Source organism: Amblyraja radiata, chromosome 31 (assembly GCF_010909765.2).
Source record: "Amblyraja radiata isolate CabotCenter1 chromosome 31, sAmbRad1.1.pri, whole genome shotgun sequence".
Lineage (NCBI taxonomy): Eukaryota > Metazoa > Chordata > Chondrichthyes > Rajiformes > Rajidae > Amblyraja > Amblyraja radiata.
In genome coordinates this window covers 10,863,784-10,885,170 of record NC_045986.1, presented here as the reverse complement: position 1 = coordinate 10,885,170, position 21,387 = coordinate 10,863,784, and the positions used below count along the sequence as shown (strand labels likewise).

Here is a 21,387-nt window from a genome sequence, read left to right as displayed (position 1 = left end):
GGCATAGATGAGGCATCTTAGTCGGCATGGGCAAGTTGGGCCGAAGGGCCTGTATCCAAGCACTGTGACTATGACAACACTCAAAATGTAAATTACACAATCGGACGTAGGAGTCTGTAGATATTTTGTAGCGGCTCGTAATGCCAGCTGTAGGTACTCGGGGCATCGGGTAAGTCGGGATGCTTTTTTCAGCATGTTGAAAAATGTCCACGAGTAAACAAAATAGCCCCGAGTACCTCCGAATGGCTATTACCGTAATTCTCTGAATTTGAATCAAGGTGAAAACTTGGGAGAATTCGTGAGTAACTCGGGAAAGTGGGACAGGGCCTTTACTGTGACTTTGTGTCTGTTATCTTGTGCCTCTGTTACTGTGACTCTGTGAATCACTGATTCCTGCGACCACTCCTGTTATTGCTGGCAAACGTTTGCATTCTCTGCCCCCTCACCCCTGCTATTGGAGCCAGCGCTTGAACCCATCCGATTCTCTCGGTTCTCACCCCAACCCAAATAAAACCCAGCGTTTAATCGGCTTTTTTGTTGCATCTAGCAGGCAATTATGGTTCCACTCGACATCCGCCCATATCCTAACCATAGTAAGACCACAAATCATTCACCAGCGCGCGTACTAAGCCTCGAGCTTTGAATCTCGGCACACAAACATAGGAAGGGCACATTTCAGCAGCTTTGGAAAGCCCCCGCTGCCTGGCACATTTCCCCTCTCGCATTCAGTCACCGATTTTCAAAAGCTTGAAGTGTGCATCAGGAAAACAGCAACTGCATCACCTACCAGTGTGTGCGGTTACTAAATATTCTTGAGTGGAAAGTAGTGGGAGTGGGCGACTAGATGCGAATGCACACTTAGACTAATTGTGAAAATGGATGAGGATATTTCACTTTACATTTGCTGAGTGTCGCTTCTGTCTGTCACAGCCATCTTTCTCGACGTTGAGGAACGGAGGCAGGAGGTGAGCATTTGCTCGGGTCTGTTCAACAATGTCACCTGTCACTGGCACAACCTGTGTCGCTTCAGTTTTCCCACCCAATCTCCATCCTACATCCATCAGTCTGAAACCTCTTCAAAACTCAGCCTTGAATAAACTCTACTTTCTGGGGTAAGATCCTGGCTTACCAGGCTTCTGAATGGTGCTTCCACAAGCGAGGGTACTTTTCAGTTCACCTCTACCCCATTGTGGACGTTGGTCTTTGTCTATGGAACGGGTGCGCTATAATATGTAGAAACTGGAACTGCAAGTGCTGGTTTAGAACAAAGATAGGTATAAAATGCTGGAAAAACTCAGCAGAACTGAAGAATGGTACCGACCCGAAACGTCACCCATCCTTTTTCTCCAGAGATGCTGCCTGACCCGCTGAGTTACTCTAGCACTTTGTGTCTATCTTTGGTGCGCTGCAATGCTGAGAACTATATTCTGCACTGTCTATCTTCCACTTTACTCTACCTATTGGTGCTTGAGTTTGACGCTTGTATTTATGCATGCTGTATCTGATCTATATGGATAGCATGCAGAACAAGGTTTTTCACTGTAACTCGGTCCACATGACAATAATAAACCTAAACAAATATCTGCCATCCTGCAAGTGCAAGTAACGGAATATTTCAGTTTTAAAAGAATTTTAAAAGCGCTGCTGCATTGTAACTCCAGGGACCGATGTTCGATACAAGAAGCTGGAGTAACTCAGCGGGACAGAAGGAATGGGTGACGTTTCGGGTCGAGACCCTTCTTCAGGCTGTGCGTCTATCTTCAGGCTTTTTGTGTCTATCTTCGGTTTAAACCAGCATCTGCAGTTCCTTCCTACCAAAGTTCGATCCTGGTTTTGGTTGCTGCCTGTCTACGGATTGTACATTCCCCCTGATATGATGTGTGTTTCCTCACCTTGTGTATTGTATTGTATTGTGTACCTGCTGCTGGACAAGAAGAGATCCTGGCTGGTTACTGCCTGTGTTTGCTGACAGACTGTGGCTCACAGAGAGAGATTGAGGGGCCCTGGCGTTTTGTTACCTGTGAGCTGTGGGGCAGGTAGTGCAAGAGGTGGATCTGAGACCTCTGATCTGGAGTAGTTTGTCTGAAACAACAAACACTTACTTGGGACTAGATACCAGAAAGAAACTTTCATTTTACAAGAATGATCCCAGGAATGAGTAGGTTAACATACGATGAGTGTTTGTCGGCACTGGGCCTATACTCGCTGGAGTTTAGAAGAATGAGCTCATTGAAACGTACAGAATAGTGAAAGGCTTGGATAGAGTAGTACTGTAGTAAATGCCTTACTATTTTTCTGTGTGCTTAAGCAAAGCAAGAATTTCATTGTCCTATACAGGGACACATGACAATAAACTCACTTGAGTAGATGAGGAGAGGATGATTCCACTAGTGGGAGAGCTTAGGTCATAGCCTCAGTATTAAAGGATGTTCTTTTCGGAAGGAGATAAGGAGAATTTTATTTAGTCAGAGGGTGGTGAATCTGTGGAATTCTTTGCCACAGAAGGCTGTGGAGGCCAAGTCAATGGATATTTTTGAGGCAGAGATAGATAGTTTCTTGATTAGTACAGGTGTCAGAGGTTATGGGGGAGAAGGCAAGCGTATTACAGCTCCAGAGAAAAAGTCCAGTGTTCACAGTGAGGTAGGTTGGAAGATCACGATTATGCCTTTGTTTATGAGTAGTCTGATAACAGGGGAAGAAGCTGTTACTGAGTCTGGTGGTAGATGCTTTCAAGTTTTTGTATCGTCTGCTGAATGGGAGAGGGGAGAAGAGAACGGGTGTCAGGGGTTATGGGGAGAGGGCAGGAGAATGGGGTTAGGAGGGAGAGATGGATAAGCCATAATTGAATGGCGCATAGACTTGATGGGCTGCATGGCCAAATTCTGCTCTTATCTCTTATGATCTTATGACCTATGATAAGAGGGTATGACTGGGTGAAAAAAAGGTACTCAATTGAGATGAGTGGGGACAACAGGACTAGTATTCTAGTATTCTAGTGTTCTTGAGTATTCTAGAAAGGCGCTATATAAATCCCATCCATTATTATTATTAGTGTGAATGGGTAGATCGATGGTGGTCCTGGGCACGGTGGGCCAAAGGACCTGTTTCCATGCAGTTTAAACAAAACATTCCTTCCCCATGCTGCCTGACCCACTGAGTTCTTCCAACGAGCTCTAGATTCCAGCACTGCAACCTGCAAACCTTGACGTCTTTGGAATGTTGGTGAAAGCCGGAGCACCCGGCGAAAACCCACGCAGTCCACAGGGAGAACGTACAAACTCCATACAAACAGCACCCCTAGTCACGATTGAACCCGTGTGTGTGGTGCTGTCAGGCAGCAACTCGATCATCGTGCTGAATGATGTCCAGTGAGTGACGTTGGCCTAAGGACATCAGGGAACAAACACTTCTCTGGTTCCTTTCATTCTATTGCTGCGGGACTTTTGACAATCCCCCGAGGCAGTGAACGGTATCTTTATCACCGCTTCATCCTGGTGAACTACAATCAGTGGCTGGGCCCGGAGGATAAGAGGAAAAGGGATGGGCTCCCGTAATGTCGGCCTTCCCAAGGGCCGTCACAGCAGGATGGGCCCAATGGCCACCTGGGGTGTTCAGATGCTGGGGTCCAAGGTTGGAGCAGCCTGGATGTGGCAATGCCCCTTATAGCCAGCAAAGACGGTGTGGTGGTGACCAAGGGAGTGGATCTCCATGGGTGATTTGAGGTGCTGCTGAGATCATTGGATTGGATCATTGTACTGATCTGGATGAGCTGCCCTCTCCCAGGAGCGCTCCAGCCCGCTCGCAATGTGAATCGTGGAGATGCCGGTGGCGCAGTGGTAGAACCGATGCATCACAGCACCAGAGACCCGGATTCGATCCAGACCTCGGGCACTGTCTGTGCGGAGTTTGTCGGTTCTGCCTGTAATCGCGTGGGTTTCCTGCGCGTGCTCCAGTTTCCTCCCACATCCCACAGATGTGTGGGTTTGCAAGTTCAATGGCTTCTGTAAAATTGTCTCCAGTGTGTACGACACAGAACTATGTGTACGGGGTGATTGATGTGTTTCCACGCTGTATCTCTTAGCTAAGATGGGATAGGCGGATAAGATGGGGGTTGGAGGGAGGTGGAAGGGTGGGACCAAGGCATTGGTGGGGGGGGGGGGGTAGAAGGGTGGGACCAAGGCATTGGTGGGGGGGGGGCCGAAGGGTGGGACCAAGGCATTGGTTGGGGGGGGTAGAAGGGTGGGACCAAGGCATTGGTTGGGGGGGGTAGAAGGGTGGGACCAAGGCGATGGTGGGGGGGGGGAGGTAGAAGGGTGGGACCAAGGCATTGGTGGGGGGGGGGAGGTAGAAGGTGGGACCAAGGCATGGTGAGGGGGGGGGGGTAGAAGGGTGGGACCAAGGCGTTGGTGGGGGGGGGGGGGAGTAGAAGGGTGGGACCAAGGCGTTGGAGGGGGGGGGAAGGTAGAAGGTGGGACCAAGGCATTGGTGAGGGGGGGGGTAGAAGGGTGGGACCAAGGCGTTGGTGGGGGGGGGGGGGGGGTAGAAGGGTGGGACCAAGGCATTGGTTGGGGGGGGGGGGGGGTGGTAGAAGGGTGGGACCAAGGCGTTGGTGGTGGGGGGGTGGGGGGGTGGGGGGGTGGGGGGGTGGGGGGGAGGGTAAACCATAATGAGGTTTTGATTCCCGAACGTCAAATTGCAAACCGTCATTTTCTTTAAATAACAACGCCAGTCGCCAGAACCCAGATCTAGGTTGTTTCTGATAGTTATTTAAAGAATGTGTTCACTTTCACTTGCAACCAGGGGGAACTCCAGGGTTTCTGTAAATAAATAATAGTTTTGTGTTACAATTATCAAGCAGGGTGTCTGTTGGGAGCCCGAGGCTGCTTTAATGAATCTTTCTGGGCCTCCAGACTTTGCCCATCCACCATCCACCCTTGCTAGTCACACCTGCGCGCCAACTCATCCAGAATTGGGAACCTGCTATATGGGCGAGACGATAGGGCTGCTGCCTCACAGCGCCAGAGACCCGGGTTCCATCCTGACAACGGCTGCTGCCTGTACGGAGTTTGTACGTTCTCCCTGTGACCGCTGTGGGGTTTTTCCGGGTGCTCCGGTTTTCTCCCACATTCCAAAGGCGTGCAGGTTGGTAGGTTGATTGGCTTCTGTAAATTGAACCTGGTGTGTAGGATAGAACGAGTGCGCGGGCGACCGCTGGTGGGCGCGGGCACGGTGGCCAAAGGGCCCGTTTCCACGCTCTATCTCGAAACTAAACTAATCTATTTCTGGAATGTTTAAGAAGGAACTGCAGATGCTGGAAAATCGAAGGTACACAAAAATGCTGGAGGAACTCAGCGGGTGCAGCAGCATCTATGAGCGAAGGAAAGAGGCAACGTTTCGGGCCGAAACCCTTCTTCAGACTGATGGGGGGTGGCGGGGAGAAGAAAGGGAAAAGGAGGAGGGGGAGGTTCTTCTGGAATTCTGGAATGTTCTTTTCCTTCTTCTTGTTAGATTTCTGAACCCAAGCGACATCCAGATCTGAAATCCAGCTGAGGTGGAGGCCATTCGGCCCGATGGTTCCATGCTGAATCATTGCAGTTGGTGCCATTCTCTCACCCTCCACTGTGTCTCCTGGATGTTATCTAGTTCCCTTTTGAACTCGGTTGTGGAACCTCAACCAGCAAAGCGTTGCGAAATCTAGCCGCTTGTTGACGAGAAATTAGTTCTTTGTGCAACAAGGTTAAACATATTGGATGAGGTTTTTTTTTCTCTTTAGTCGACGCTCGGTGCAGCTCAAACCGGTTGCATCGTTGTTGTAACTTGGGGCAAAGTGATATTTTGCTCGTCTCTCAAAGCCTGCTTTGTGTGTTTTGTGTGTACAGGGGCGACCGGAGGTGAGACGTGGGCACGATGCCCCCAGGAATACATTACCACCAGGACTTCTGGAGTGAGGACGAGAATCGGGAAGTGGAGGTTGAATTTCTGCTTCCCACCGGCATTTACTTGAACTTCTGCGTGCCGAGTAGTTCTTCAATCAAGGTCATCAAAGCGGTGAGTTGGTCATGAAAGCAAAGTCACCCCCGGGGAATTGAACTTCAGTAGCAAAGGGACGTTTTCATTGCTTCCTCCCCTGAGTTCCCCCCCCCCCCCCGTCTACAGTCCCCACCCAACACTTCACCTTTCCAATGTTCTCCAGAGATGCGGCCTGACCCGCTGAGTTACTCTGGCACTTTGTGTCTTTTTGTGTATTAAGTTTATTATAGTTTAGAGATACAGCATGGAAACAGGCCCTTCGGCCCGCCGAGTTCGTGCCGACCTGCGATTCCCATACAGTAGCACTATCCTACTGGGACAATTTACAATCTTTACCAAAGCCAATTGACCTACAAACCTGTACGCCTTTGGAGTGTGGGAGGAAACCGGAGCACCCGGACAAAACCCACGCAGTCACAGGGAGAACGTACAAACTCCATACAGACAGCGCCTATGGCCAGAATCGAACCCGGGACTCCGCCGCTGTAAGGCAGCAACTCTACCACTGCGCCACCCTGTCGTCCCCTTCTGTGGAAGGAAAAGACGGGCAATGTCCACTGAAGGGTCCTGACATGAAATGTCACCAATCCTTTCCCTCCATAGATGCTGCCCGCTGAGTTCCTCCAGCACTTGGTGTTTTACTCAAGAATCCAGCATCTGCAGAGACGAGGAGCTGCAGATGCTGATTTACATTAAAAAACACAAAGTGCTGGAGTAACTCGGAGGGGGTCAGGCAGCATCCCTGGAGATCAAGTGTAGGTGACATTTCGGGTCTGAAGAAGGGTCCCATCTTGAAAGGTCTTCAATCCATATCCTCCAGAGATACTGCCTGGCCTGCTGAGTTACTCCAGCACTTTGTGTCTTTCCCAGTCTCTGCAGATCCTCATGTTCCCATTTACAGGCAGTGTCTATTTCAACATCTTAGATCTGCGTGCTTGAAAACATTTTTATTCGAACTGTGGAGGACAGGCAGGTAGTGGGACTGATGTGATGCAAATGATCAGAAAGATGATTTTTACATCACGTGGAGGAAGGAACTGCAGATGCTGGTTTACACCGAAGGTAGACACATAGAAACATTGGTGCAGGAGTAGGCCATTCGGCCCTTCGAGCCAGCACCACCATTCAATATGATCATGGCTGATCATCCAAAATCAGTACCCCGTTCCTGCTTTCTCCCCATATCCCTTGATTCTGTTAACCCGAAGAGCTATATCTAACTCACTCTTGAAAACATCTAGTGAATCGGCCTCCACTGCCTTCTGTTGCTGAGAATTCCACAGATTCACAACTCTCTGGGTGAAAACGTTTTTCCTCATCTCAGTCCTAAATGGCCTACCCCTTATTCTTACACTGTGACCCCTGGTTCTGGACTTCCCCCAACATGGGGAACATTTTTCCTGCATCTAGCCTGTCCAATCCCTTAAGAATTGTGTACGTTTCTATAAGATCCCCTCACGCCCTTCTAAATTCCAGTGAAGTGGTCACGGCCCTTTGTTCCTGGCCTCGGCCCGAATCTGACCCCAGCCCGGGGTGAGGAGTGGGGAACGATTCGCTGGGGGCTGATTGGATCCGTATTTCCACAAGCAGATTCCACAAGCCGAATGGTCCGTGGCGCAATGTTGAATCAATTGGCCGCAGTTGTCAGAGTCAAGGGATCTGCTTGGACACGCTAGAGGCAGGAAACATGTTCCCGATGTTGGGGGAGTCCTGAACCAGGGGCCACAGTTTAAGAATAAGGAGTAAGCCATTTAGAACGGAGACAAGGAAACACTTTTTCTCACAGAGAGTGGTGAGTCTGTGGAATTCTCTGCCTCAGAGGGCAGTGGAGGCAGGTTCTCTGGATGATTTCAAGAGAGAGCTAGATAGGGCTCTTAAAAATAGCGGAGTCAGGGGATATGGGGAGAAGGCAGGAACGGGGTACAGATTGTGGATGATCAGCCATGATCACATTGAATGGCGGTGCTGGCTCGAAGGGCCGAATGGCCTTCTCCTGCACCTATTGTCTATTGTCGATTGCTCAGAGTGAGCTCCTGATCACACAGGATGTGCAATGGTTGCTTCATCACTGACAGTAAAGTGCTTGTATTGTGCAAAGGTTGCGCACTCGGTACCTGTAAGTTCAACAGAAAAATTCTAATATTCCATCTGAAAGAGAATGCACCAATTTATCTTGTTGCGCAAGTTATCGTTTTGCAATACGGTAAAAGAGAGATAGAAGTTTTCAACACGTCCACTATCCTGAGGTGGAAACATAGAAAATATGTGCAGGCGTAGGTCATTCGGCCCATTCGAGCCAGCACCGCCATTCGAGCCAGCACCGCCATTCAATATGATCATGACTGATCATCCAAAATCTTGATTCCCTTGATTCCCTTAGCCCTAAGAGCTAAATCTAACTCGCTCTTGAAAGAAGAGTAGAAACAAGGAACTGCAGGTGCTGGTTTCCAAAAATAGACACAAAGTGCTGGAGTAACTCAACGGTTCAGGCAGCATCTCTAGAGCACATGGGTAGGTGACGTTTCGGGTCAGGACCCTTCTTCAGACTGCAATCCAATCAGATCGGATAATACTATACATAAATGCAATCAGGTCAGACTCAAGTACAATAGGTAGAGCAAAGGGGGAGATAGAGTGCAGAATATAGTTCTCAGCATTGTAGCACATCAGTTCCATCGGTGCAGAACAGTTAGGGAGTCATACAGCATGGAAACTGACCCTTCGGCCCAAGTTACCCATGCGGACCAGGATAGTCCTCCCACCTGCCTGTGTTTGGCCCATATCCCTCTAAACCGTTCCTACCAATGCATCTGTCTACATATCTTTTAAATGTTGTCATAGTAGCTGCCTCAACTGCGTCCTCTGGCAGCTCGTTCCATACACCCACCGCCCTCTGTGGACAAAGTCGCCCATCAGATTCCCATTGATGACGCCCATCAGATTTCCTCTCTCACCTTAAACCTATGGCCTATGCTCCAAGAAACGCAGAGAGATGTTTAAGAGGCGTTGGCAGAGGTACTGGTTTGGGAATCCATTCATAGACACAAAGAGCTGGAGTAACTCAGCGGGTCAGGCAGCATCTCTGGAGAAAAGGAATGGGTGACGCTACGGGTCGAGACCCTTCTTGCTTCCTAATCGAGTTGGCCACCAGCCGTGGCCCAGTCACCGTCTCACTCCTGGGACAAATGGTTCAACGTCAAAGTCCAGGCAGTTGTCGATGTGGAGATCCACTGCTGGAGGGACTGTCTTCAGAGTGAGACAGTGAACTCTCTTAGGAATTAAATTCTGAAGTGTCTCGGTTCTGTCCTGCGCTATCTCCCTTCTCCAGCTTTCACCCCCACTGGGGCATCGGTAGACTTCTGTCCATGTCCCTCCACAGATGCTGCCTGACCCGCTGAGTTGCTCCGGTACTTTGTGTTTTGATCAGGGTTAATGTGTAGTCTTCTCTGTCACACTCACTCCCACTCTCCCACTCTCCCACTCTCCCCCTCTCCCTCTCTCACTCACCCTCTCTGTCTCTGTCTCTTCCCCACAGTTGCTATGGCAGCAGGCTCAGCAGCAGCCTCTGTTCCACACACTCAGTGAACCAGAGGCCTATGTGTTCACGTGCGTCAACCACACAGCGGAGCAGGAGGAGCTGGAGGATGAGTGTCGGAGACTGTGTGACGTGCGGCCATTCCTCCCTATCCTCAAGCTGGTGGCCCGCGAGGGTGACCGGGCCGAGAAGCACGTCAACTCCCAGATCAGCCTCCTCATTGGCAAAGGTGAGCGGAGCGGCGGGGATGCGGCCGTGTGGACGCGGTGGGGGGGGGGGGCACAGCGGGACGGGTGGCAGAGTGGCACAGGGAGGAGAGATGCTGCCTCACATGCCAGGGAGCCCAGGTCAAGTGTTTTATTGTCATATGTCCCAAAACAGAACAATGACATTCTTGCTGGCAGCAGCACAACAGAATATATAAAGTTAGTATTCTGTGAAAGAAGTTTATATATGTATGTATGTATATTGAACTTCTTTTACAGAATGCTATGTTTACATATCTGTTACACATATATATATATATATATATATATACACGTGCACACATACACGCGCACACATACACGCGCACACATACACGCGCACACATACACGCGCACACATACACGCGCACACATACACACGCACACATACACACGCACACACACACACACACAGTATATGTAAAAATAAACAGACAAATAATGATGTTTAAGAAAGAACTGCAGATGCTGGCAAAATCCAAGGTAGACCCACAATGCTGGAGAAACTCAGCGGGTGAGGCAGCATCTATGGAGAGAAGGAATTGGCGACGTTTTGGGTCGAGACCCTTCTTAATAATAATAATTAATAATAATGCAGAATCAAAAATAATACCAAGCCTATATAGTTCCGAGCTTATTTGGAGGTTGTAGTGTTTAATAGCCTGATGGTTGTAGGGAAGAAGCTGTTCCAGACAGTTCTGTTAAGGAACGATAGAGACGGAAAATGATTCATAGAGTCACATCGCACGGACACTGGCCTCTCGGCCCATCGAGTCCATGCTGACCACAAGGCCCTATTTAAGCTAGTCCAATTTGCCTGTGCTTGGCCCATTTATCTTAATCTTTCCTTGTCCATGTACCTGCCCAAATATCCATTAAATGTCATTATAATACCTGCTCCATCTAACTCCTCTGGCAGCTCGTTCCAAATCGCTATCACCCACCTTGTGGAAAAAGTTGCCCCTTAGGTTCCTATTATATCTTCCCTCTCTCACCTGTGTCCTCTAGTTCTATAGAGATACAGGGTAGAAACAGGCCCTTCGGCCCACTGGCCACGGTCCACCAGCGATCACCCCATGCACTAGCACTACCCTACACACTAGGGACAATTTACAATTTACAGAAGCCAATTAACCTACAAACCAGTACATCTTTGGAGTGTGGGAGGAAACCGGAGCACCCATAGAAAACCCACGTGGTCACAGGGAGATTGTACAAACTATGCACAGAGCACCCGAGGTCGGGATCGAACCCGGGTCCCTGGCGCCGTAAGGCATCACCTTTAGCGTTGTGCCACCCGCCTGCCCGCCACGTCTGCGTTTGAATGTGTTGACTCGTATTGCACTGCCACCAAGATGCAGACTCCAGCAAGAGTTAATCCACCAGCCATAATCCTGAAGCAACGTCCTGCTCGCCACTGAGGGGGGGAATTCCTCCCGTTTATTCTGGCAAGCTGCGCTCCAACATTCCTGTTGATGGTGTGTCACAAATGTGTGAGTGTCGAGCATCAACTCCCTCTTGCAGCAAGCGCTGAGTCACACACCCGGTGAACAACTCTTGCTCTGCAATGGCAAGGGAGGTCTCCATGGGGAATGCCCTTCCCCAGCACTTGAGAATTAAGGGACTGAAGTTTAGGGGTAACATGAGGGGGAACTTCTTTACTCAGAGAGTGGTAGCTGTGTGGAATGAGCTTCCAGTGAAGGTGGTGGAGGCAGGTTCGTTTTTATCATTTAAAAATAAATTGGATAGTTATATGGATGGGAAAGGAATGGAGGGTTATGGTCTGAGCGCAGGTATATGGGACTAGGGGAGATTATGTGTTCGGCACGGACTAGAGGGGTCGAGATGGCCTGTTTCCGTGCTGTAATTGTTATATGGTTATATGGTTATATAAGTCTGTGCATCTCGGATGCCCTGGAATGGAACACCTCATCTTGGGCGCAGAAGGGGCGTAAATGGAGGAATTGGGAGTAGGGGATAGTCTTTACAGGAAGCAGGGTGGGAAGAAGTGCAGTCGAGGTATTCGCGGGAGTCGGTGGGTTTGTAATGGAGACTGTGAGATCAAGAAAGGGGAGGGAGGTGTCGGAGATGGTCCAAGTAAATTTGAGTGCAGGATGAAAATTGGTGATGAAGTTGATGAAGTCCATGAGTTCTGCGTGGGTGCAGGAGGTAGCACCGATGCAGTCGTCAATGTAACGGAGATAGAGTTCGGGGATAGAGCCAGTGTACGCCTGGAACAGGGATTGTTCGACGTACCCTACAAAGGAGCAGGCGTAGCTGGGGCCCATGCACGTGCCCATAGCTACGCTTTGGACTTGGAGGAAGTTGGAGTCGTTGAAGGGGAAGTTGTTAAGGGTGAGGACCAGCTCCGCTAGGCGGAGGAGAGTGTTAGTAGAGGCAAATTGGCTGGTTCTGCGGTCGAGGAAGCAACTGAGGGCTTTAAAGCCTTCCTGGTGGGGGATGGAGGTGTAGAGTGACTGAATGTCCATAGTAAAGATGAGGGAGTGGGGGCTCGGAAAGCAGAAGTCATTAAAGAGACGAAGAGCATGTGAGGTGTCTTGGACATAGGACGAGAGAGATTGGACTGGGGGGGGGGGTACGATAGAGTCGAGGTACGTGGAAATCATTTCCGTGGGACAGGCGCAGGCAGAAACAACGGGTCTGCCAGGGCAGTTGTGTTTGTGGATTTTGGGGAGAAGGTAAAAACGGGCTTGGAGATGATAAGGATGGAGGCTGTGGAAGGCAGGTGAAATCAGTGATTGCGTTTGAGATTAAGACCTGGTGCTCGTCTGTGGGATTATGGTCCAAGAATAAGTAGGAGGAGGTGTCTGAGAGTTGTCGCCTGGCCTCAACCTTGTAGAGGTCAGCGCGCCACACTGCCACGGCACCTCCCTTGTTGGTGGGTTTGATTATCTTGTCAGGGTTGGTGCAGAGCGAGCAGAGGGCTGTACGTCCAGAGGGGGTGAGGTTGCAGTAGGGAAGTTGAGCCGGTTGATGTGATGCCTGCAGGTAGAAATAAAAAGGTCTAGAGGAGGTAGGAGGTCGTTTGGGGAGTCCAAGAGGAGGGGGACCGGTGGAGACGGGAGAAGGGGTCATCACTGGGTGGTGAGCGCTCCTTCCCATAGAAAAAGTCAAGGAGGCGGAAGAGACAGAAAAAAAGCCCTACATCGCTACCACGACTAGTGTGAAGAAGGGTCTCGACCTGAAACGCCACACGTTCCTCCCCAGAGATGCTGCCTGTCCCGCTGAGTTACTCCAGCTTTTTGCGTAGATCTTATGTAGCCTGGCAGGAGTCCATTTGGCCCATCTTTGTTCGTGCTGTCAAGAACGGGACCTCGGGTCTTTCACTGTCAACGTACGCGACCGCTGAAAGTTTTATTTTTCTGCAACGCAGGTTTTATTTTTTAAAGTGTAAGGAATAACGGCCGGGTTTCACCTTCCCTCCGCAGGCCTGCATGAGTTTGACAGCGTTCCCGACTCGGAGGTGAACGAGTTCCGCGGGAGCATCCGTCAGTTCTGTGAGGAGAGGGCAGCGGAGAGGCAGCGCAGGTCATGGCTGGACTGGATGGAGTACAACTTCCCCAGGGAGCTGGAGCCCACCTCTGAAGCAATGAACAACTGCTTCCCCCTGAAGCTGAATGGCCGCAACATCGTCATCAATGTCAAGTTCCAGTACACTGAAGTGAGTATACAATGAGTATACAATGAGCATTCTGTTAAACACAGCAGCTCAACGTCAGCTTTGTTTTAATTCCCATGTTCAATCCATTTAGATGTTTATAATGCATCGCTGCTTTAGTAAATCTAGGCCTCGTGGAGTGATCTCTGGTGGTTTAAACCCAGCACTGTAGTATAATAACACTTTAAGCAGCCGTGTACTTTGGCAGTGAAAGACCTGAACTACCATTCTTGACAGCACTAGCAAGATGGGCCAAATGGACTCCTGCTAGGCTCCATAAGATCTACCATGGGCAGTGTGAAGTTGAGAACGTTATTTTATGTAAATTGGCTAATAAGTTCACAAAGTGAGATTTCTCCATTAGGCACAGTGGCACTGCTGTAGAGTTATGCCCCTGTCCCACTTAGGAAACCTGAAAGGAAACCTCTGGAGACTTTGCGTCCCACCCAAGGTTTCCGTGAGGTTCCCGGAGGTTTTTGTCAGTCTCCCTACCTGCTTCCACTACCTGCAACCTGCGGCAACCACCTGCAACCTCCGGGAACCGCACGGAAACCTTGGGTGGGGCGCAAAGTCTCCAGAGGTTTCCGTTCAGGTTTCCTAAGTGGGACAGGGGCATATTACTACCTCACAGCACCAGAGACCCGGGTTCCATCCTGACTACTGTTGCTGTCTATGTGGAGTTTGCACATTCCCCATGTAACCATATGGGTGTTCTCCGGGTGCTCCGGTTTCCTCCCACATTCTAAAGATGTACAGGGTACTGTAGGTTAATTGGCTTCTGTAAAATTGTCCCAATGGTGCGTTGGATCGTGCTAGTGTGCGGGGATCACTGGCCAGCATGCACTCATTGGGCCGAAGAGCCTGTTTCCATGTTGTATCTCTAAACTAAACTAAACTAAGATCCCCACGTTGCGGATGAAATAGTCAATGAGTTAAATTGCTAAACTATTGCTAAATCACTTCCCTCTGGAAGGCGACTCCGGACTGTCAAAGCTGCCACAGCCAGACATAAAAACTGCTTTTTTCCACGAGTAGTAGCTCTCTGCAATAACCAAAAATCTGTAGCCTCCTTTTGCTCTGGTATTTTATTTAATTCACATGTTTAATCAATATTGTTTTATTATTAATGTTTAATGTTTTATGTGTCATTCCTAACTGTCACTGTATGTCATGTTGACACTTGCGGGCGGAGCTCCAAGGCAAATTCCTTGTATGTGAATACTTGGCCAATAAACTTATTCATTCATTCTAATACAATTCGGGTAATCTGCGAGTCAGTTAAGAATTCAACATGGAAGCCCCAAAGTTGCATACCAGATTACGATTATCAGATTAGTGATGGTCAACACATGAAGTCCCTCAGATCAGTGAAACCTTCAATCAGTGGAAGGTAAATGGAAAAATAATATGATATATAATAATGCTGGTGATTTCCCAATGACTGACGGGCACAGCAAAATCAGTTGGATTTTAGTCGAAACAAGGAACTGCAGATGCTACTTTACATAAAAGGACACAAAGTGCTGGAGTAACTCAACCAGTCAGGCAGTATCTCTGGAGAACATGGATAGGCGACGTTTTGGGTAGGGATCCTTGTTCAGACGTTAGAGGATTTTAGATTTGATTTATTGTAAAATTTGAGCAAACCGATGGACATTGTTGGATTGTCCATGTTCTCCGGAGCTGCTGCCTGACCCACTGAGTTACTCCAGCACTTTGTGATCCGCGCAGTGAGTTGGATTTAGGAAGATCTGATCCGTCCCATAGATTCGCACACCGCTGAAATGGATCCTTCGGCCCATCGTGGCCTGCAGCCCCCAACGTACCCATCCATGCTAATCCCATTCACCAGCACATGGTCTGTGGCTCACCATCCCGTGGCAATTCAAGTGCCCGTCCAGAAGCTACGGACGTTGTGTAAGCATATCTGCTTCCATCACCCACGCTGTCCCAGATTGCAACTGCCCTCTGAGTGAAGAAGGTTCTCCTCAGACCCCCTCTTAACCTACTGGCAATTAAAAGCAATGGCCACTGGACTCATAATAGATCATTTCAGTGCCCCTGCATCTCTGAAGAAAGGAGGAGTTTAGTTTAGTTTAGTTTATTGTTGTCACGTGTACCAAGGTACAGTGAAAAGCTTTTTTGTTGCCTGCTAACTAGTCAGTGGGAAGGCTATACATGATTACAATCAGGCCGCCCACAGTGTACAGATACAGGATAAAGGGGATCACGTTTAGTGCAAGATAAAATCCAATTCAAGATAGCCCATGGGTTTCCAATGAGGTGCCTGGTGGATCAGGACCCCACTCTCGTTGGTGAGAGGATGGATGGTTCAGTTGCCTGATAACAGCTGGGAAGAAAGCTGGAGCTGCATTGGAAAGATGTGGATCTGAGGGATCAGAGTGGGATTTAACAACCCAGCAAACCTCCATGTTGAAGATGGACACAAAGTGCTGGAGTAACTCAGTGGGTCAGGGAGCATCTCTAGAGAAAAAGGATGGCTGACATTCTCAGTCTGAAGAAGGGCCCCGACCCAAAACGTCACCAATCCTTTTTATCCAGAGATGCCACCTGACCCGCTGAGTTACTCCAGCTTTTTGTGTCTATCTTTGGTATAAACCAGCATCTGCAGTTCCTTCCTACAGGTCAAGCCTCTATGTTGACCCAGTGCAGACTGGCTAATTGGAAGCAAATCTTCCCAACACAGTCAGATATTTCTGGAGGCCGATAATGGGAGAAATTGCCAGAGAAGTATTAATAAAACAAGTCTGAAGAAAAGTCCCAAGCCCAAACCTATCCATGCCCTCCAGAGATACGGCCTGACCCGCTGAGTTACTCCAGCAACTTGCATTCTACGCAAAATTCCAGCCTTTGTGGTTCCTTGTGTCTACTTCTTATTTAAATAAAAAAAAGCTAACAGGTAACAAAGGTGATATGTGTCGAAAGGGACTGCAGATGCTAGTTTGTACCGGAAATAGACACAGAGTGCTGGAGTAACTCAGCGGGTCAGGCAGCTTCTCTGGAGAAAAAGGATGGGTGACGTTTAGGGTCGGGACCCTTCTTCAGACTGAAAGATAATATGCTGAGACGTTAACCTGCAGTTTCATAATCACTGTCAAAACACTTGTCTATCGGGGGAGGACCCTTTATCTCCCTCTCACAATCTGTACTCTATCGAGTGCTGCAATTGCAAGAGAGGCCTGGGGAAGAGTCTTTTGACAGCCTTGTTTCAGATGAACAGAGGTACTTTATTTAATCGGGCATGTTTGACCGTGTCGGGTTTAAAAGTTCCAAATGAAGACGTCATTGCTTGCTTTGATGTGTGACATCCGCCCCCCTCCCCCACCCAGGACTGACAGTTGCCCGGGGGTGGGGGGGGGGAGTTTTGTTGATGAAACGTATAAAGGCTTGATGTAGGAACTGCAGATGCTGGTTAATGCACAACAGGATGCAAAGTGCTGGAGTAACAGCGGGTCAGGCAGCATCTCTGGAGAACATGGATACAGGCCATGATGCTGGTGTCATGGGTCCATCAACATCACGTCACCAACGAGAGCAAAGGCTGAGCAGGAACGTACAGGGAACGATATAGCAGACTGCAGGCTCTGGCCCTACTGACTCCATGAGTTTCCCAGCCCATAGTAGATACAGACGTTGCGGTTGGCCTGATGGCCCAGTGGTACAGCTGCTGCCTCAGCATCAGAGCCCCAGCCGGCTTCCATCCTGACTACGTGCAGTGTCTGTACGGAGTTTGTACGTTCTCCTCGTGACCGCATAGGTTTCCTCTGGGTGCTCCGATTTCCTCCCACATCCCAAAGACGCGCGGGTTTGTAGGTTAATTGCCCCTAGTGTGTAGGGAGTGGATGAGAAAGTGGGATGACATCGAACTAGTGTGAACGGGCGTTCGATGGTTGGTGTGGACTCGGTGAGCTGGAGGGCCTGTTCCCCCACTGTGTCTCTAAACAAAATATTGACTGGATTGGAGGAAACCGGAGCTCCCGGAGCAAACCCACGTGCTCGTAAGGAGGACGTGCAAACTCCACACAGGCAGCACCCAAAGAACATTCCGATAGATCTGCTCGGCGTAACTGCATCCTTCCTACTGTACGTTTGACCCAGACCCGCACACAATACTGCAAGTGTTGCCCAACCAGTGTTTCGTAAAGTTGCAACAGAATATCTCAACGTTTATATTCTGTGCCCTGACGTGTGAAGCCAAGCATGCATGTGCCTTCTTCACCACTCTGTCAACCTGCAACGCCGCTTTCAGGAAACCATGGACTTAAAAACCGAGGTCTGTAAGAAGGAACTGCAGATGCTGGTTTAAACCGAAGATAGACACAAAATGCTGGAATAACTCAGCGGGCCAGGCAGCATCTTTGGGGAGACGGAATAGGTGAATAGGTAACGTCACCCATTCCTTCTCTCCAGAGATGCCGCCTGTCCCGCTGAGTTACTCCAGCGTTTTGTGTCTAAACCCTGAGGTCCCTCAGTGTAGCAACATTTCTTAGCATCTCACCATTCACAGCCAACATCCTGTCCCATTTAACTTGCCAAAGTGCATCACCTCAGACTTGTTGGGGTTAAATACCATCTGCCAATGGTCGACTGAGCCTGCCATCTGATCCATATCCTGCAGAAGACTTAGACGACCATCCTAGCTGTCCACACCGCCGTCAACTATCGTGTCACCTGTAGACATCCTAGCCGCCCCCTCCATGCACATCCAGGTTGTTTCTGCATCGCTGACACCAATAGTCCTGACATCGGTCCCTGACACCGAATTGCTGCTCCTGAATCCAGCGTGTGATTTGATTGTATTTGTTGTTTTTTGCCACAGGAGAGTTTCAGCTTCCAAATCTCCTCGCAAGCCCCCCCTGCTCACCTGATGAAGTTGGTGGTGAAGAAAAAAGCTACCGTGTTTCGGCATAAAGCGGTTGAAGACGCGGACAATTACACCCTGCAGGTCAACGGGACAGAAGAATATATCTACGGCAAATACCCCCTCGGCCGATTCAAGGTGGGCCTTTGGTGTGTGCTGCCTGGTCCTCCTGGGATTATTGTCCATCCCCGGCTGCCCTTGGCCTGAGCGGCTCACTGGGAGGTAGTGGGATCATTGGGGAGCTGCATTCTTTGTGGCCTTTGTTGACATTCTCACAAGACACCGGAGAAGAATTAGGCCATTCGGCCCATCGAGTTCACTCTGCCATGGCTGATCCATTTTCCCCCCTCATTCTCCCCCCCATTCTCCCGCCTTTTCCCCATAACCTTTGACGCTCTTGCTATATCTCCGCTTTAAAAATACTCGATGCCTTGGCCTCCACAGCTCTCTGTGGCGATGAATTCCACCATTTCACCACCCTCTGACTAAAGAAATTCCTCCTCCATCTCCATTGTAAAGGTACGTCCTTTTATTCTGAGGCTGTGCCCTCTGCTTCTAGACTCTCCCACCTCTGGAACGCTGACTCTCCACGTCCACTCTATCCAGGTCTTTCACTATGTGGTAAGTTTCTATGGAATCCCCGCATCCTTCTAAACTCCAGCAAGTACAGGCCCAGAGCCATCAAGGGCTCCTCATACGTTAACCCAATCATCCCCAGGATCACTCTCTTAAATCCAGCAATAACTCTCATCGTAGACTATCCCTCCATTTAGAGTTCCACCTCCAAATGTTTGAATTGGAATTTTGAATAGCTGATGGATTGAGTCTGTGAAATGTAAGTGACATGGAAATGGGGAACCGTCCACAAACAGGGGATACCTATGGTGTTAAATGATGCTATTATCCGGAATAACTCAAAGTTGGCCAAGTAAACTACTGCTGAGTGAAAGGCTGACTGCTGGAGTAACTCAGTGGGTCAGGCAGCATCTGTGATGGGAAATGGATGCCCGATAGAACATAAGAGTACAGTGCTGGAGTAACTCAGCGGGTCAGGGAGCATCTCTGGAGCATATGGATAGGTGACGTTTCATGTCAGGATTCTTGGTATTGGGAAGTTTGACTATGGTGTGATTGCATTTTCTTTCTCCAGTACATCTTTACGTGTTTGTCCAATAACCAAATGCCACACTTGACAATGGTCCATAATTCCACGATAAAGTCCTACCAAGAGCAACAGTCCAACGGCATTGGGCAACTCACAAAGAGCCGGACACATTCCAAGCCACCACCGCTTCCCGTTAAAAAGGTAAGCCTGGAGTATTCTCTCTGTAACATAGAACAGTACAGCACAGGAACAGGCCCTTCGGCCCACTATGTCTGTGCCGAACATGATGCCAAGTTAAGCTGACCTCATCTGCCTGTACATGATCCATATCCCTCTATTCCCTGCACTTCCATGTCTCTCTCATGGTGAGCTCGATGAGTTGTGTAACTAAATATTGGCCTGATAACAAACACATTTAATATGGTCTGTTCAGCGTCATAGTTCCTGATTAAACAACAGAATCTTAAAACATTCTGGGCAGCACAGGTAGAACCGCTGCCTCACAACACCAGAGATCCAGGTTCGATCCTGACCTCTGGTGCTATCTGTGTGGAGTTTGCACATTCTCCCTGTGTCCGGAAGGATTTCCACACACATCTCGGGTGTTTGTAAGTCAATTGGCCTCTGTAAATTGCTCCCAAGTGTGTAGGGAGTGGATGCGATAGTGGGATAACATCGATCCAGAGTGAACGGGTGATCGATGGTCGGCGTGGGCTGAAGGCCATGTTTCCATGCTATATCTTTCAATCGATCGATCAATGAACTAAAGCCAACAGGCTGAAGAGTTTAGTTTAAACTGGCGTCATGTTCAGTGCAGACACTGTGGATCAAGGGGCTTGCTCCTGTTCTGTACTGTTCAACTAAAACTAATCCAATAGGGAGAAGGATATGAACCAACCATATATACGTTTTAACCACAGCCAACCTTTATCCTTGAGTTCTGCTTAAAAGTCCCACCTGGATTTTATTTTCTACAATTATTTCTGGAGACACAGGCTTGGAGAATTTGCTGCACCTGATGTTTTGTTTTCGCATGGAAGATAACGGTGACTTGCAAAAGGTGAAATAGTGGTCAGATTGTAAAATAGCATTATGAATTGGAGCATCTTAAAAGGTAATAGAGGTCATACTGTGGTAAACAAGACAAAACTCCAGGAAGTATGTTGTTGAAGTGATCACAGTCACCTAGAGTTCAAGACCCACCTAGATGCACTGGGGACTTTTGTAGTGTATCGGGGCAACATGAGATATAGAAATCCTGCTGTATTGTATCATTCATAGTTATAAATAGACAGCCAGCCTGTGTGTGTGTGTGTGTGTGTGTGTGTCTAATGTGTGGTTAATAATGTTTGAGATTCTAATCTATAGCATGCTGACATGGTGTGTGTAGCAAAGCTTCAGTGCTTAAACCTAAAACTATTTGGAGCCACAACTAAAATAATTCACGTTTGAAGTCTGGTTCGCCCTGTCAATTTCATCAGTCGTTGTTCCTTTAGTTAGTTTGATCTTGGAAAGCGGCTCAGAGAGCCTTGATTTATTTTTAGTTTACTTTAGTTTGGAGATACAGCAGGGAAATGAGCCCTTCGGCTCACCGAGTCCACACCGACCAGCGATCCCCGCCATCACCGTGCTGCCCGATTCTAGTGGCATTTTACCGAAATTCATTTTACCGAAATTTCCATCATTTACGGAGATGGACCCAGGCAGTGTCCACCAACCACTCTCTGTAATCCTCATACACAATTCGTCCAACATTGGTCAGCGTTCGTCAGGAAAGTGTCGACCACCTCGATAGACAAAAGCTGAGCTGTTGGAGAGAACCCTAGAAACAAGGAACTGCAGGTGCTGGTTTTTCCAAAAGAAACACACAAAGTGCTGGAGTAATTCTGTGGGTCTGGCTCGATGGACAAT

General features: G+C 48.9%; 1 protein-coding gene across 2 annotated transcripts in view; it reads left to right on the top strand.

Moving 5' to 3' along the window:
- The window catches only part of pik3cd (phosphatidylinositol-4,5-bisphosphate 3-kinase catalytic subunit delta), a 155,283-nt gene that overhangs the window by 91,340 nt on the left and 42,556 nt on the right, over nt 1-21,387 (top strand). For both annotated transcript variants that reach the window (XM_033048513.1, XM_033048514.1), the window contains exons 4-8: nt 5,880-6,048; nt 9,566-9,794; nt 13,260-13,492; nt 18,330-18,509; nt 19,522-19,677. In XM_033048513.1, the coding sequence (XP_032904404.1) occupies nt 5,908-6,048; nt 9,566-9,794; nt 13,260-13,492; nt 18,330-18,509; nt 19,522-19,677 (939 nt within the window). In that variant the 5' untranslated portion in view covers nt 5,880-5,907. The remainder of the gene's footprint in view (nt 1-5,879; nt 6,049-9,565; nt 9,795-13,259; nt 13,493-18,329; nt 18,510-19,521; nt 19,678-21,387) is intronic.